This window comes from Amphiura filiformis, chromosome 19 (genome assembly GCF_039555335.1).
Source record: "Amphiura filiformis chromosome 19, Afil_fr2py, whole genome shotgun sequence".
NCBI lineage: Eukaryota > Metazoa > Echinodermata > Ophiuroidea > Amphilepidida > Amphiuridae > Amphiura > Amphiura filiformis.
Window position 1 is genome coordinate 578,994 of NC_092646.1, and position 17,819 is coordinate 596,812.

Consider the following 17,819-nt stretch of genomic DNA (forward strand, 5'->3'; position numbering starts at 1 on the left):
AATACAAACTTTGACATTTTGACGGTGTCTGGAATAATATTTTCATTTTTTCTGTAAATATGGTATGTGTCACCATTGCTCAAAGCCAAATCCGAAAAGTAAAAATAAAAATTTATTTGCAATGAGACTTTAAATTAACATTTTGTTATCTGGATTAACATGGGAAGAGAAACGGTAAAAGGAACAGCCCTCTATTATAGCGCGTATACAAAAATGGTGTGGCCTTGGACACACACAATGGCTTAGAGCTATTGTGGTTTGGAATATTACTCCTTTAAACTCACTTAAAAATGTTTTGTTTCAAATCGTTTTTCCTCAAGTGTGCCATTCGTTGTCGACGGAAATAATTTACATGCTTAGAAAGATTAGTATTTCAGCTAAATGGTGGTAGATCTTGATTTTTCAAAAGGCCTATATTTATTGATTTATGAGGGATCTTCAAAAATCCATAAAAACAGGTAGTAGCTCTTAAACGAAGCAATATTTATTTAAAAAAAACCCGATGGTAGTCACAGAAAGGTTTCACACACCATATATCAAAAATTCAAACAATTGTGATAAATAGCACATATGAGGAAAGTAATTTTTCGGCATGGATGTTTGCCAAAATTGAACAACTTTCATGCGCGCGCTTTTCAATTTACTGTTATGCTTGCATGCACAGTGTTGCAGAAGTATTGTGCAGCCACTGTGACATGCCTATTATTAATGTGTATAAAAACTGGCGTTGGCGTAAGGGGGATACGCCATTATGAAAAACCTTGTAACCTTCCGCCCAAATTAATTAGTTCTTAATTAAAGGCCCATTCAGTGATTTGCTCATCCGGACGATTGCAAAAATCATCAAAATTCAGATTTAGGTACCTTTGTCATTGTCATAGATGTGCTAACATAGCCTGCTTGTGGTTCAGCCGAGAGCCGTGTATTTAAGAAAAAATAAGATATTTTACATGAAACTGTAATTTATATACTGACAGTATAAATTAGGCGCGTGAAAGTCGATTCCGAGTTAACCGTCCCCGGGACCGTCCCCTGTCCGCGTCAATTTTTGGAAACCAAAAATACCCGCGTCAAATTTTCAAAAATGCCAAAATAATTCATTATTTTCAAAGTATCAGTGTTTTAGCAATTGGAAACATATATTTTTGTTTGTAAAACATATAAATTCATAACTCGGAAGCAGAACCAGGCTCTTTTCGAGTCCCTACCTTTCGTAAAAATTGCGTCGTCGCATTTATTTCCATTTTGCTTTAAATCAACACGCATTTTAGGTCTATAATGAAATCTGATGAAATAATGAAAAATGAAAAAGTCACCTCACCAACCTGGAAAAAAAAGTGACGATAAACTCGAAATTGACTTTCATGGGCCTAAGCTACATGTATTTGAATGGGGCTTCACCTTCGTCAATTCTGCTGTTTTATTCGTTTTTTGCCAAATTTTTCATTTCAAAAATACCAATAATAATTTGAATGTCTTATGCTTCACTTTGAAGCAATTTATAAACAATTTTAATTTATTTTTTACACTTATATGGGTCTTTAATTAGCTAATTGTGACTGCTGAGACTTAGTGAAAAGAAAGAGAACATCATTAAATACATATATGCCAATTTTCAAAAATTATGACCGAAAATCACCTTACGCTACTGTGGAATGAAGGTTTCTATGCTGCTATATGCAATTTATGCGGCACAAACATGTGGTTCTTTTTGCCAGTTCCGCTTCAAAGCTTAAATTTCGGTTGTTTACAATATAGTACCAAGACAATGCCAGGTAAAATATTATGGCAAGTCCCATAATATTAAGATATCGATGAGTCATCGTTTTGACATTAAGATTGTTGTTTGAAGTAGTCGGCCATGCATATAACAGGTTCAAGGCCGAGTCTTAATATTTTTTGTACATTTAGGCTCGGGTGCACTTCGTTAAACATGTAGCAATATGCATATGTACATGGGTTTTCTCGGTGGTGCAGGTAGGTCAAATGTAAACAAAACAATAAAGAATATGAACTGTTTTATGACACAGTCACGACTATGTTGAACTGGGACGGGAACTAAAATCAACGCTGCTAAAACATATAGGCTTACTAAGTAGTCAAAGTAAGTCCAGATCGATTAACGTTATTGCTGTATAGTATAGTATTCTATACTAATATTGGTAAGGATCGGCAGTTTTTGTACCAAGCCAGTGGATCATGTTTTGAATAGAATGATTTGGCCTGTGCAGCGCGATTGTTCTTAAACTATTAAAAATGTTAATCTATTTATATGTCTGCTTTTACAGGTGGCAGTTGTAATAGTGTCTTCTTCAAGGACTTCAAACAACCCTGTAGAACAATCCAACAAAATGGCACGTTTGGCAGTAATTGTATTGCTACTTAACATAACATGTGGGTATTCAGGTAAGGTGCCGTGCATTCAATCTTCTTTATACGATTGGTATCGGCATACATACAATATTGAATGGAGAGGTATCGCTTGCAATTACAACATCGAATAAACCCCCTTTTACGTAACCGTAAACATCAAACTTGCCCGAATCTCATCTCTTTTTCTGCCTGTTATATTAGTAAGATTAAAATACATAATCCAATCATTTATTGACACACACACGTAAAAAGCAGAACAAACTTTAAAAACCGAGAAAGCATTACAACCACATAACATCCTAGGGCTAGTGTCACAATTGGTTTGAATTACCACAAATTATGGTTTTAAGTTTTCTGTTTAGATTTGCATCATGGTATTGGGTTTTATGACTTTGATTATAGTCGTGGGAATAGTTATTCCTTATTCGAAACGTGTGTCTTTTTTTAGATGACATAATAATTGTTACTGATATCTTGGAAGGAAAAATTTGGAGTGGACCTATAGAAACACTGGTTTTGGTGGCGATTCCACTCCATAATGTCTCTAGACCTACTGCAGTGGATTATGATCCTATAGGACAGATGGTATACTGGACGGACACTGACACAAACACCATTAGTAGAGCGTATTTAAACAATGGGACAAACCAGGAGATTGTGGTTCAGTTGCCTATGTCATCTGGCAAGTCACTATTTCTCTTCAGATATTTAACACAATTCAGTATTTTTGACAGATTTGGTATTACATGTGTGTTTCAATCAGAACAACTTTTTCGACATGTAAGTTTGGGAAATTTGCTTGTCACTTAAAAAGATATATTGGGTAATGGGATTAAATATATTGTTGTTGTTGTTGTGACCAAATCGTGCAAAATGAGGAAATGTCGTTAAAAAGTACATTTCAAGATCTTTACATCAAAAGAACTCATAACTCAAAAACAACCAAAAACAACCATTCTTGAGATAAAGACAAAATAAAACATACTTTGTCGTATTATTTCATCAATTTTAGCACCATGGAATTGCTCAAATCTCAAATCTATAACTTCCATCATAATGCTATAAATATGAAATGAAATGCTAGCCTGTCGAGGGTCTTCAGTATACTTGTAAACAAGGACATCGTCCTGGATACACATGTGATAGCAGTCAAAACTCTCTAACAAGGGACACGTCATCAATCTCTCCCACCAGCATGTTGCAAACAACGTTAAATTACGATGTAATAAATTGTATAGGGAAAGTTCTCGATTAGATAGTAAAACTATCCGTGGTTCATGCCGTTAGGCTAGCGTGTCAGGTATATGATATCCTAATGTCCTCGTTTGCAGATATAGTAACAATCAGGGGTGTGTTAGTGTATGTGTGGAGATGTAGATATATAGCCTGTCTAAAAAAAAAAAAAATTGTGCAAGTGAAACCGTGAAATACCGTTGTGACATGATGCTTACATCAACGTCAAGGGCGCCGTCTAAGCTCTCAAATGCCGTTTGTTCTATTCAATTTGCTTATTTTAATTTCGAGATATGTTTATTTAACAACGAAAGGGTAAAATCATAATTGTGCCACTTATACTAGGGAAGAGAGCTGTACATGTAAATCAATGATAGTTGATGTTGATATGTCTAATGCACTCCCCCTTCGGGGCTCGTGCATTAGACGCATCAACATCAGTGCACGTGCATTATTTTGTCTAATTTCTCTCCCAACAAGTAATACGCGTTCATTAACCTATAAGTGTACAATACTTGTTTGTCTTTTAACATGTCTTAAGTGACCAAGAGAACAGTATTTACCATGATAAAATCATTGACATGCACATGTATTTAATTTTTCAGCAGAATGTGAAATATCTATTTATCATTTAATCTTTTTAAGTGGAAAAAGAGAGTCATTATTCCGGCATCATGATAAAAAAGTAAAAACAGTAAAAAAAATTGTATTGTGTAATTGATGCATTCTTTTGATTTCACGAAGGAACTCTTGATAAACTTGATGATATCACTGATTTACATGTAAAGCCCTAAAGTGGCACAATTGTGATTTTACCCTTTTGTCGTTAACTAAACATATCTCGAGATTAAAACAAGCAAATTGAACAGAACAAACGGCATTTGAGAGCTAAGACTACGCCCTTGACGTTGATGTAAGCATCGTGTCACAACGGTATTTTCTAATTGCTAAAGAGGGCGCTTTTACTTGCACAATTTTTTTTGAGACAGTCTGTATAGGTACCGTGAATATTGGCGTGAGCGCAAAATATATATCAAAAATTAATCAGAACCGTAATATAAATAACATGAAACACCATAAAAAAAGAATCCACATGCATAATTCTTTACGTTTTCCATTATCTATTATAGTGCCAGAGGGACTTGCTATAGATGTAGAAAATAGGCTGCTCTATTGGACAGACAATGGTACTGACACGATTGAAAAGTCCGATCTGAATGGACGCAACAAGCAAACCCTATTTCACCTTGGTCTGCAAAAACCTAGAGCTATTGTAGTTGATTCAAATGCAGGGTAAGAACGAGAGACTAAAACAACCGTGAACAGAAGATATACACCAGGCACAAAAAGAAACTCCACGAAATATACATTTTGCTAATTTGACTTTGCATTCTCATTTGACACCCTGTTCGGGAAAATCGAACAAGAATTGACCAAGATATCGTCCGCCTGCTACGCTAATTGCCTAAGTCATTTTTACATGTTTCTCATTTGCAATTTTGATTTTCTGAGTAATAAACCCATAATTAATCAAATTTTCAGCCGCATTCTTCATTTACTTGTGGAATACATTAAAAGAGATGTATTCCACAAGTTAATGAAAAAATGCAGCTGGAAATTTGATTAATTATCAGAAAATCAAAATTGCAAATGAGAAACATGTAAAAATGACTTAGGCAATTAGCTTAGCAGGCTGGCGATATGCGCCTCCAAATCATCAAACCCTGAAATCAAAAGTTTCAATGATTTTCAATAGGAACGCATCGTTGAATTGCACATAAGCACCACGGGCCAATCAATAAAACACACAATTGAATCGTTAACATTGCAACTTTTGATTTTGGGGTTTGAGGGTTTGTTGAACAGCAAGGATGACTCTAACTGACTGGTTTCTTTTTGTGCCTGGTGTAGTTATTGCTGTGTGGAAGTTTGAATAATATGGAAATTTGAATTGTTTCATCTACAAATCCCCTGTAATCATCCACATTCCTTTACTTAATGCTAAATGTTTAATTAATAAGTAAAATAAATGATTATTGCCATCTAGTACGTAATGTGAAATCGACAGGATATCGGACGAATGTAGAACTTACAGTTGTCAAATTCTACTTTTGGCCAGTGTGTGTATTTACGCACTTTCACATTTAATTGGAAATACACACTGACCAATAAGATTGCAACATCGCTGAAGAAAGAATATTTGGCAATGTGTAAGTTGAACGTACATACAATAATTATGCTATCGAGTTCACATTACGTACTAGATGTCAATGTTCTTTACATGTCAAATCAGGCTAATCAATGAGATGTAAGGTGGTACTTATGGTCACATCATGTGCACATTCTAGTGCTTTATACATGGTAGAATATTGGAAATTCTTTTGAACGCAGAGACGAATCCTTTGGTTTTTTTTCCAAAGCCCAGACAAGACACTTTTTACTGGAACTTTGACCATTTTATCATTTTGTAGGTATCTGTACTGGACTGATTGGGGGAGTTCTGCAAAGATTGAAAGAGGTCGAGTAGATGGAAGTGATAGGACAACACTAGTTGATAGCGATCTTCAATATCCTAATGGGTTAGCTATTGACTATCAAGGTAAAATGTGTTTCAGAATTAGAAAACTTTTCTGAACATGAACATAGCAATAGACAAAACTGTAACTTATACTGTCCCAGTTGTAGCGGCTGTACACACATGTATTATTATTCGACCAATCTATTGTATATAATAATTTTGTGGAGGGTGTCTGCCTGTCTGTTCTGAATACTTAAAGTACTCCACTACATATACCGTAAAACCTCGTCTGCAAGCATAGTGTTTTTGATGAGAGCTAAATTAATACGAAATAAGCGTAAATATGCCTATACAATAGATTGGTCTACAATAATGCTTGTTAGTATATATGCTTGGATCTGTAACTTATTTGCTTAAACTCCATAATGGCGCCTGGATTAATTTAGCTTTCATCAGAAACTCTATATGCTTGTAGACGAGGTGTTACAGTAGTCTTATAATATTCGTCATTTAATTGTATTAGGCATAAATAATTAATGACAAATAATTTTAATCAAAATATGACATGATTTATTGCTAACAGTTATCATTACATTTACCAATAGATCAGAAGTTATATTGGTGTGACGCAGGCCTCGACAGAATAGAATTCATATATCTCAATGGAAGCGGAAGATCGAACATATACACAGGGACCGCGATTCATCCTTTTGATATCGGAGTGTATAACGATTACGTGTACTGGTCCGATTGGCAATTGGCTAAATTAGTGGAGCTACATGAGCAGTCTGGGTTTGCTCGAGTAGTAGGGCAAGGCATTTTTCTACGTGCGGGAGGATTGCACATTTTCCAAGGTAAGCCCATATGAAAAGACGTTCACTTTCATGATCGTAAGAAATCATGTTTGCCTGTAATACTTCTACTCTTTATGGGTTCTTTTAATTAAGTTCAACCAATCCATTAATTCCTTCACACACGGAAGGCAAAATGTAGAAATACTCCGCGAATACAATGTTACGCGCAACGCAAACGATACACGCAGTTTCGCAGTTCAATAAGCTCTATTGTCTCATATAACACGGGGAATAACCAATGCAATTACAGGAAAATCGACAACTGATTAAGAATTGTTGATATTTGATTTACAGAGATTTAGATAATTATAAACCTTTTCGGCTTATTTTTGGTAAAGACATATAACATCGTCTTTTGATATGGAATCATCAGAACAGCGTACACGCAGTTGGGCACATCAATCACGCTAGTCGCATTTTGCTTAATTTTCCATTTGCTCGTGTTCCATTTTTAATTTTATAAAAATGTTGACTAAACTTCTTTTTTTCCCTTTTTATGTTACCAACAAATGGGTCAAGAATGTTTTTGACGCATTTTTACCAACACTTGACGTCACAGATGGATTCATCAAGTGTATGTCATTATAAGTGGTAATACTTTTGTATACTTGATTCCAACAATTTAACAGTTTTGAGAAACAAGTATATTTTTATAATTACCAACCTAAAACTGCTTAGCAAGAGAATACGCGCAAACACAGTTTCTGGTAAATCTCACAAACGTTCCTTTTGCCAAATTCTGATCAATTATGTGACAGATTTAGATGAATGTAGCAGTAACCCATGTAAGAATAGTGGACGATGTACGGATATGGTGACTGGACATGCGTGTGATTGCGTGTCAACTGGCTGGCAAGGGGAGACATGCGATGAAGGTAGACCAATATTATCTATCATCTTTAACTTTTCCTTTTTTCTGCACTTAACAATAATTGAGAGTAAAATCCTTTACTTTACGTGAAATAAGTAACGACTGAATGAGAAAAACCTAATGTGCGCTGCCATGATGATGTCATAGGTTAATCGTGTGCATATTGACGCCATTAACTTGTCTCATGAAGATAAAGTATTATAGTTTGATCAGCTCGTAATCGGTGGATCTTATAACATCGCGGATTAATATCAATATATTTTATTTTCAGAATTGCCTTGTGACATCTCGCTAGAAGCATCACAGGTTATTAATTGAAGTCATATACTTTGTCTACTTTATTTATCACGCGCACTATAGTCCAGACAGATCAACTATATCACTCTTAACGTGGGTCTACGTTTCGGCGTAGTGGTAAAAACCTAACAATTCCCGCCGATTACGATCTGATCAAAGTATAGTTTGCAAATTGTATGCCTTCCGAATAAATACCCACCTTATTTACTTGTAGAAATTGCCTTTTATACTGAACAGACTAATTCGAAACCATGTGCTTCTTTAGTAAAATGATACAAACATATCATTTAGTAAAATTATATGCTTCTACTATGTTATTTGCAATTACAGCCTAATTATTTATTTAGAAGGGCAGTAAACTTTTTTCTCCTTTGGGTACATGAACGTTACAGATATCGATGAATGCCAGCAATTACCACTAATATGTGACACCAACGCAGAATGTATTAATACTGCAGGAAGTTACATGTGTCAGTGCAAAGATGGCTTCTCTGGTGACGGGATAAGCTGCGCAGGTACTTGTATTTTTTTCCTTGCCCTACTATGTATAGGTCTATAGGTATATTTTGATATATATTTATGATTCAATTATACTTGAAACTGGGGCTAAAAGATGAACAAGAGTAGGAGATTTAAAAAAATGCGAGGAAACGTATTTAATCTAGATGCATTGCCTTGGGTTATTCGAAACAAACGTTGGTAAGACTTCCAATAGGCAACAAGTTGAACAGCTTTGATGATTATTGACATCTCTTAGCGTCATATTGAAGCAAATTGAACGTATTCTTTTAAAATAAGGATTTTTTTAAGAATTAAAAGTGACTAATGTCGGACACACTCTTACAACACAAAGAAAATAATGCTGTTTTTAATAAATGTACTTTGCATTCATTTGTCATTAGATATCAATGAATGCCTACAGTCACCATTTATGTGTGACAGCAACGCAGACTGCGCTAATATTATGGGAAGTTTTATGTGTCAGTGTAAAGATGGTTTCTTGGGAGACGGGAAAAGCTGTGCAGGTATTTGTTCCAGTTTCGTCAATTTGTCTATTCTAATATCGATTTATGACCAACCCTACTTAAGAAATAAAGGGTAATGCTGTATCCTTTACACACAAATAATGTTTCCAAGGCAGTATTTTTTTAATTTTGACAATATTTTATCGTGCACGTATTACTAAATATCCACGTTAAAAGATCCATGAAATGAAGTCATTCAGTTGTTTAATAATGTCTGGAAAATTTAATGCCGTTGTTTTCTTAAATTCGAGGTAAAAATGACTTTGATCTTTCCATTATCCTATCAGATCTATAAGGCTAATTTTGTCTTGCGTTTTTACTGAATTGATTCTAATTTTCTAGAAATAAGCTCTCCACAAACCACTGCAAGTTTTGACAATCCTAAATCGTCCACCACAATCCCGCGCTGTATACATCCTGGATCCATAGAACACGGTGACGCCATTCCAACTGATTCGGAAAAATCTCTTTTCCTACCTAGAGAAAAGGTTATATATTCTTGTGACAAGACGTATTTCCTTGTCGGTGACACGGAGGTGCACTGTTTGGAGGATTTATCTTGGTCTGGTAGCAAACCTACCTGTAAACTGAAAGATGTGGGCAATCGTGAAGGTACAATCCAAACTTTTATTAACATCAATATTTTTTCTTGTTTGTTAAGGGCTCGGATAGCGATGTTTGCACAGTATTTTTATGGCATCTGAGAGCACATCAGACACCAAATTGCATTCTGAATACGGGGAATGTCCTTCTGATATCAAATAATTTTAAATAAAATTTAGCACTGCAGGGAGCAAATAAATAATGATCGATGTTAGAACATTGTGTCCTATTGGGAAAACGTTACTGGTTTCTGTTATATACAGCTTGTCTCAAAAAAAATTGTGCAAGTGAAAAGCGCCCTCTGTGGCAATTAGAAAATACCGTTGTGACATAATGCTTACATCAACGTCAAGGGCATAGTCTGAGCTCTCAAATGCCGTTTAGTCTGCTCAATTTGCTTGTTTTAATCTCGAGGTATGCTTACTTATCAACGAAAGGGTAAAATCACAATTGTGCCACTTTTACTAGGGAAGAGGGCTGTACATGTACAAGAAGATAGCATCAAGTTTATCAAGAGTTCCTTCGTAAAATCGAAAGAATGCATCAATTACACAACAATACAAAATTGTTTTTAATGTTTTATCATGAGAAAGGTATAATGATTCTCTTTTCCACAAATTAAACGATAAATAAATATTTCACATTCTGCTGTAAAATTAAATACATGTGCATGTCAATGATTTTGCCATGGTAAATACTGTTCTCTTTGTCATTCAAGACATGTTAAAAGACAAACAAATATTGCACACTTATAGGTTAATGAACTTTGACAAGTTCATGAAATTTGATAAATTAATGAAATTAGACAAAATAATGCACGCACGCTGGTGTTGATGCGTCTAATGCACGAGCCCCGAAGGGGGAGTGCATTAGACGCATCAACATTAGCTATCATTGATTTACATGTACAGCCCTATTCCCTAGTAAAAGTGGCACAATTTTGATTTTACCCTTTCGTTGTTAAGTAAGCATATCTTGAGATTAAAACAAGCAAATTGAACAGACTAAACGGCATTTGAGAGCTAAGACTATGCCCTTGACGTTGATGTAAGCATTATGTCACAACGGTATTTGCTAATTGCCACAGAGGGCGCTTTTCACTTGCACAATTTTTTTTTGAGACAGGCTGTATGTATTGGGATGATCGTGTACAATAATAGGGTAATTATTGGATTAACGCCCGGGTTACATGCATCGTATTGTGGATCTCTACTTTTCATCAATATCAAGAATACATGCATGCAAAATGTATATTAATAATATTTCTTTCGCAACTTTTATGGCATGATTTGATGTTAATTTTTTCAGATCCAGGAGGCAACAAACAACACAATTACGTAGTCGTAGGAGCTATCATAGGAGGGATACTAGCAATATTTCTTGTTGTTATAATTTCATGTGCCTTGTGTTTTCTTAAGAAAAAGAGGTATGTCAAAACCGATAAACAAAATTACTCATCGACGTGTTGAAATTGCGTCGTCAGTAATCATGATAATATTTCCAATTTCAGTCGTTTTGTGATATTTTTAGCTGGAGGCAATGCCAAAGAAAAAATGGTCAGTTTGTAATCAGTACCTTAAAGAGGTATGGTTCGATTTTTCATGTTCTGTTTTCTATCTTAGATTGAGGTCTACCATTCAAACAATATGTTTCTTAATTTTGTGATATACTGCTCCAGCGATTTTGATATGAGAAGCAAAAACATGTAGATGTATAACATTGCCCTGTAGGATAGTACATGTACAGCCGTATATCCGTTGTGGTTACCACAAATCACTACGGTTTTGTTCATATCATTTAAACAAAAAATAGTCAGGGCGTTAAATTACTGGGGTAATGAGAAAAATATGACTTTAGAATTTTGATGTAGAAAAATGGGTGACGGGGACCTAGAAATAGGCCGTTGTTCTTTCAGTTGCGGGAGGGTGCTGAGAGGTGAGGGAGAACGACCAAGTGAATGAATAGAAGATTCTTCTAATTGATTATAAAAACACTTGCTATCCTATTTTGGTTTTTTTATAATTACGTGATTGTAATGGCTATTTACCATAACTACGTTAAAGCGTGTCAATTGGCAGAATCGTCTCGCTCAGTCAATCATATCAATATACTATTTTTAATTCAATATCTTTAGCTATCGTAATCACTTTTACATCTGACATGATATTTTTCTTTTAAGACACCAACCTGCACACCAGCCAAATGCAGGGGTCAACCTAGCACTAAGTAACAATCATTTATATGATGTACCCAACACACCCTTAGTGGCCACCCAGACTCCAAGTGCCCATAACCCCTGTGTGGATAACACGTATATGGTTCCTAAAGAGATAGTAAATCGTGGTGCTACTACATTTCAACACGGACAACCATCGGACCAGACATCATCTCAAGTACAGCCATTGGAGGACTCGCCTGTCAGAGGTCAACCTTCCATGGAAACGGGTGGTATAGAAGTGGCATCACGAAGTCAGCAAGATGGTTTAGCCAATGTGGACGATTCAATCACAGGTACTAGTTCTAACAACACAATTATATAATTTATATTACAATGTTTATCACTCTAGTGAAGAACATTATCAAATTCAATTATAACAGTATCTGGTTGGCATTCTCCAAATTATTTTACGTTATGACCCTCTTAATGGTTAGAAGTAGACAAAATATTTTTATATTTTCAATACAATATTTTATCATTGATATTAAACTGTTTTTGGTTTGTTGGTTTTGTTAGAGAGTGACCAACAGGGAGCAGTTGTTACTGGGATACCATGCACCTGTCCACAGCTCATAAAGATTCCAGTCAATACTAGAGGTAAGTAGTGTAAGGATGTCAGTGCAAAATCATCAAACTTCTAATTTTATACATGACAAACATTAGTAATACATGTACCGTATATTGAATCGGAAGAATAGAGCGCAGTTTGAGTTCCTTGAAACCTATTTAGTACGTCGAATATTGTCAACAGAAACTGATACCATGTATGTCTTATGCTACTACTATTATTCCAAAGGTATACAACAATACCTCTTTTCAGCCTCTTATTTCCCTTAACAAAAACGACTCATTTTCAGCCAGTGACTGTTACCATGCTGTTACGTATTCAAGTGTGTGAAATAATTTTTACATGTGCTGTTTGAAAGGCAAAGGTGCAGCATGATGCAGATTTGTCTGCAGTAGAATTCACCACGACCTTTGCAGGACTTAAACCCCATTAAAAGCTATTAAACCAAGATAACACTCATTGAAAACAGCTCAACTATATTAAATCAGATCTTCTCTGGTTAAATCCACACAACACATGTTTCTGTTTTACCTGTGCGATATCGCAATGAGCTGGTATTATAGTTTCAGTTGGGTGAACGATTATAAAGCAAACGCAAGGTAACAATACTGTGTAGGCCTTTGTTTCCGAAATGAGACAATATTCTGCATATTGTTAACCAGCATTCTTGAAAATGATAAACATAATGGTTGTAGACTTAACACGGTTTGGAAATAATTTCTTTGGTGTTATCTGTCGTTTACATATCCTTCCTAACAAAGTGCGAATATTTCCAAACACCAAAATTAGCTAAAAATTTAGGACATGTTACAAAACTATATTTTCTAGAATTTCAGAGAGTACTTTAAATATTGGCCGGTTATTTTTCACACAGTGACGTTAACTTGGCAATGCCCTAATACCTATAACAATAACACTAAAACACCAAAGTGCAAATATTTCCAAACACCTAAATTAGCTAAAAATTTAGGACATGTTACAAAACTATATTTTCTAGAATTTCAGAGAGTACTTTAAATATTGGCCGGTTATTTTTCACACAGTTACGTTAACTAGGCAATGTCCATATACCTATAACATACACTGCTTGTAGAGGTCACGCGTCAATGGTGAGAGTACTGTGTATTATGTATAGGAAAATGAACAGTATGGTGTCTTATTATGCTCATAGAGAAATGCCATGAAAATAATCAATATATGAAGAGCTTAGTTTCAAAACACCTTACATCCACTTACCGAATTTTGAGAACACATAAAAAAATCATCAACAATATCATTGATATAAGGGATTTTTTAACCAAAGCAGTTTTTGGTGGGATGCTTGGGTAGGATGAGCATCCCACCAAAAACTGCTTTTGTTGCAAACCCCCATACATATATCAGTGATTTTTTTGATGATTTTTTGATGTGTTCTCAAAATTCGGCAAGTGGATATTCTGGATGTAAGGGGTTTTTAAACTAAGCTCTTCATATGGGGTTACAAGTTAACTCTCATTACACACTGACTGACTCTCGTAAGTGATGATGTAACAGGATTAATTACCATAGCAATATATGAATACAAATTTTGAATAGATCGCCCTGCACTATAACAATCACGCGGTACATATGCATTGAATCATAGATGTCAAATAAATGCTAATCACTCGCAGCTGTAAGATAAGTATCATTGAAAAGAGCGTTATTGTATTCAATCTATTGCAGACATACACAGGTGATGAGTGCATCCTTCTTGTAGTACAGGGCGATATATTCAAAAATTGTATTCATCTATTGCTATGGTATATTATTCCATAACTTCGACAGCGAATAGGCACGTTTTGTTAGCGTGTAAAAATGTAATGACCACTTGCATGCTCTAATACTTAGAACGCCTGAAAACAGAGCCTCTTGACATAAGGTTGAACCGTATTTTCGTCCCCCCCCCCCTTTTTTTTTATCGTTACTTACAATTCCGTTATTTTACATTGTGCTTTATCGTAGATAAACTGGCTCTTTTGGAGAAGTGGCGTAATGTGTTACACAAACATGATGTACATTCACATCTTAAACCAATCCTCACCGTTGATTACCTCAGTTATTTTCTTGACATGACCGTCCCTGATCAGGAAGAAATAACTTCAACTTATAAATATCATCCTCAGAGAGCAGCTGATGTTTTCATAGAAAAGTTATCAAGGATGGAACTAAAGTCGGCCAATAGACTGTTACAAGCATTGTGTGCAGATAGGCAGCACGATGTACACAAGTATCTGTATGAATTGCTGATGGAACCCATCATTCCGGAAAATAACGGAGCGGGTACGGGTAAGAAACATCTTTTCATGCAAATAATATGTTGTGGTAGATCTACAATCATGGTAAAAATGTGTTGGGATACGTGGTAAATTTTACTGTTTCCATCCACAGCCACGTACATTTTGATGGATGTTTTTCAAATACTGTTCTACGTGTAGCTTCAACCCTACTGTAAGATATATCCCTCCCGTTTCGTCCACCAATCAATGTTGCGGAGTCCAACATGGAGCCTGATGATAAGACCCCGATCAACATTGTTACGGGGGAGGGGATCGATTTCAGTGCATGGTTCTAAACTGTCCCAAGACTTATCTCCATGATTGTAGATCAAACGTTCCCAATTTGAGGTTGTCTTGATTAAGAAAACTATGTTCGTATTGAAATTTCATTGCATCAGGAGCTTTACGTAATTTTATCATAAATCATAAAAATTGCATGAGACACCGGCTGATGCATCTGTGTTTCCTTAACAATTTCAGTGGTCCACCATTGCTAGCTTTCTTCATTGTTTTTCTAAATTTTGCTTGATTTGTAGAAAAATAAACATAATAATGATGTTGAAAAATTACCCCTACATAATGTTCATGCAAGATTTATTATCTATCACATTGTTTTGTAACAACAATTATTGTAAACAATTGACTTGCATCGAGCAGCCTCTCTAAGATTAAAGTACTTCTAGAGCAGCCTCTCTAAAATTATTTCTGCATGCTTTAGCATTTTTGTGTACCTTTTTAACGTACCATATTCGTGTTTTTAAGGTGGTACTACACCCCCTGGCCAATTTTGTGCCTATTTTTGTATTTTTCTCATAACTTATAACGGATTGGTGACAAGTAAGATATTTTATTATAGGGGCAAGGACTACAACTACTGCACTGGAAATTTTATTTCAGCACAAACAGCAGTTGTGGAGTTACAGTCAAAAATGAGGGAAAACCAATTTTTGATTAATAAACAAATAAGTACTTGCCTTGAGTTGCTGAATTTTCAGTGCAGTAGTTGTAGTCCTTGCCCCTATAATATACATATCCTACTTTTCACCAATGCGCTATAATTTTAAACAAGTTATATTTGTGATTTATATTTTAGCAGCTGTATTTCCAACGGTGGAAACTCCTGATATGTCAGACGATGAAATCAGTGGTAAGCATTGCCAAATTCTCATCATATTCATGCTGCAGTCTGTTACTTTTGCAGTTAATATTATAACACGGAGATGAAAGTAGTTTCTCTGGGTTCCAGAGATTAAGTGTTATAGGGTTAGAGGAATAATTATTGCAGTCGTATTTTTTAATACGATAAGGCTTGGCCGGTTGGGATACGATTAACCGTCCATTTTGCTAAGTTAAGGTTTCCATGAGGTTGTCGTTTATAAGACTGAATTAAAAAGACTAATTTGCGTATGACGACCTGTCAACCAGACCAAAAATGCCGTACTGCGCAGGTCAGTAACCAATCACGTTGCGCCTTTGCCCTGACGCGAGACACAGACACTAACCTTTTTAATTCGGTCTTCAATTATAATAATTTAGAATGTCAAGATGTCCAACAATTCTCACTCGCCACATCTTTCTACGATTCCAATGGTCACGTATAATGTTTTTTCCTGCTTTTTAAAACAAGTTGTTGTGAGTTACTTTATTTATATAGAGAGTATGTACCGCATCTGTACCTCATCATTTTCTTCGATTCTGTTACCTATAGAACAACAACTACATCGAAGCATTTGGACAGAAGTTGTCAGAAGTCACATGATAGAATTACGGACTCTTCCATTCAACACCATTTCCAACGTATTTTCCAATAAACTTCGCCACTTTGATTCTAAATATGCAAATGATTTTGAAGCGGAGAGACGCAACAAAGGAGAAACACGTGCAGTTGAATGGTTCATAAGAACAATAATGAGGACGGAATCAAGATGGCCGGAAGCTCTCGTGATAGTTTTGGAAGAACACAATAAGCCTTTGTTAAATAAGATAAAACGGGAGTTTCGTAGTAGACATCAAAATTCCGGTACGTGTAAATATCGATCCCTGTGGACTCTACTTTTATTTTGGTTGGTTTGTCCTGCGGAACTTGTCAAAATAGGCTCTTGAGAAGGATCTGTTCTCAATAATTGGGTCTTGAGAACACGGAGAATGGATTTCCCCTCCCCTAAAAACATATTGTTGAATGAGGACTCGCATGACTATAGTGAGTGATTAACTGCTTTATAGGGTTGGCAGCTGAAATGTAGCCACAATTGAGAGCTACTGAGAATGAGAATGATATATAGTTATGGCTATAGGCGAATAGGTGACGTAATTGAGTAATATTTTTTACCCTTTGAAACCTCGTCGACTGAGATGCGGAATGTCAGTGATAATGAATAAATTTGTTTATGTTAACCACAGCTTGTCTATGCATTTCCACGTTGATAAAGATTTTCTAACTTTTTTTTTTCCCAGATTGTGTTTGCAGGGTTAGTGACCGACTACCATCAACAGAAGAACCATAAGTTATTGAAAGTGCTAGACTGCAAAAAACAATATTTTTTAATTTCCACCATGCAAACTTTAAATTGAGTTATAAAGTGTTCCATGTTTTCTACAGGTCTTACACTAACCCCCTGACTAGAATTTAGCTTGTCCACAATGATATTTCATATACATGTCTTCTGGCAACGTACGATTCGATTCGAGTTATGGAGGGACGAGTCAGGAGTCGAGTCATGATTCGAGTCGAGTCATTTAAATGAGCAGGTCGAGAGGAGCTGAGTTATCTGAAGAAAAAATTAGTTCAAGTCGAGTCATTTAAATGAACGTTGATTTAAGTCTATTCGAGTCTGATTCCTGGATTATTGAGTCACTTCTTTTTATTGACACACAACTTAAAATATAGGGTGGTGCGTTTAAACATAGCCTGGCTCCCATCATGTTTAGTATATTACTTTGTGCATAGACAAGATGATACCCT

At 35.6% G+C, this 17,819-nt stretch overlaps 1 protein-coding gene across 1 annotated transcript; it reads left to right on the top strand.

Moving 5' to 3' along the window:
* Window positions 1–4,699: 4,699 nt before the first annotated feature.
* Window positions 4,700–17,390, top strand: LOC140141663 (uncharacterized). The gene is made up of 14 exons (XM_072163574.1): window positions 4,700–4,899; window positions 6,078–6,205; window positions 6,730–6,978; window positions 7,737–7,853; window positions 8,539–8,661; window positions 9,049–9,171; window positions 9,514–9,783; window positions 11,083–11,200; window positions 11,954–12,285; window positions 12,509–12,589; window positions 14,544–14,867; window positions 15,951–16,004; window positions 16,566–16,877; window positions 17,312–17,390. The coding sequence occupies exons 1-14, from the start codon at window positions 4,700–4,702 to the stop codon at window positions 17,359–17,361; spliced, it is 2,481 nt and encodes an 826-aa protein (XP_072019675.1). The 3' UTR covers window positions 17,362–17,390.
* The last annotated feature ends 429 nt before the right edge of the window (window positions 17,391–17,819 follow it).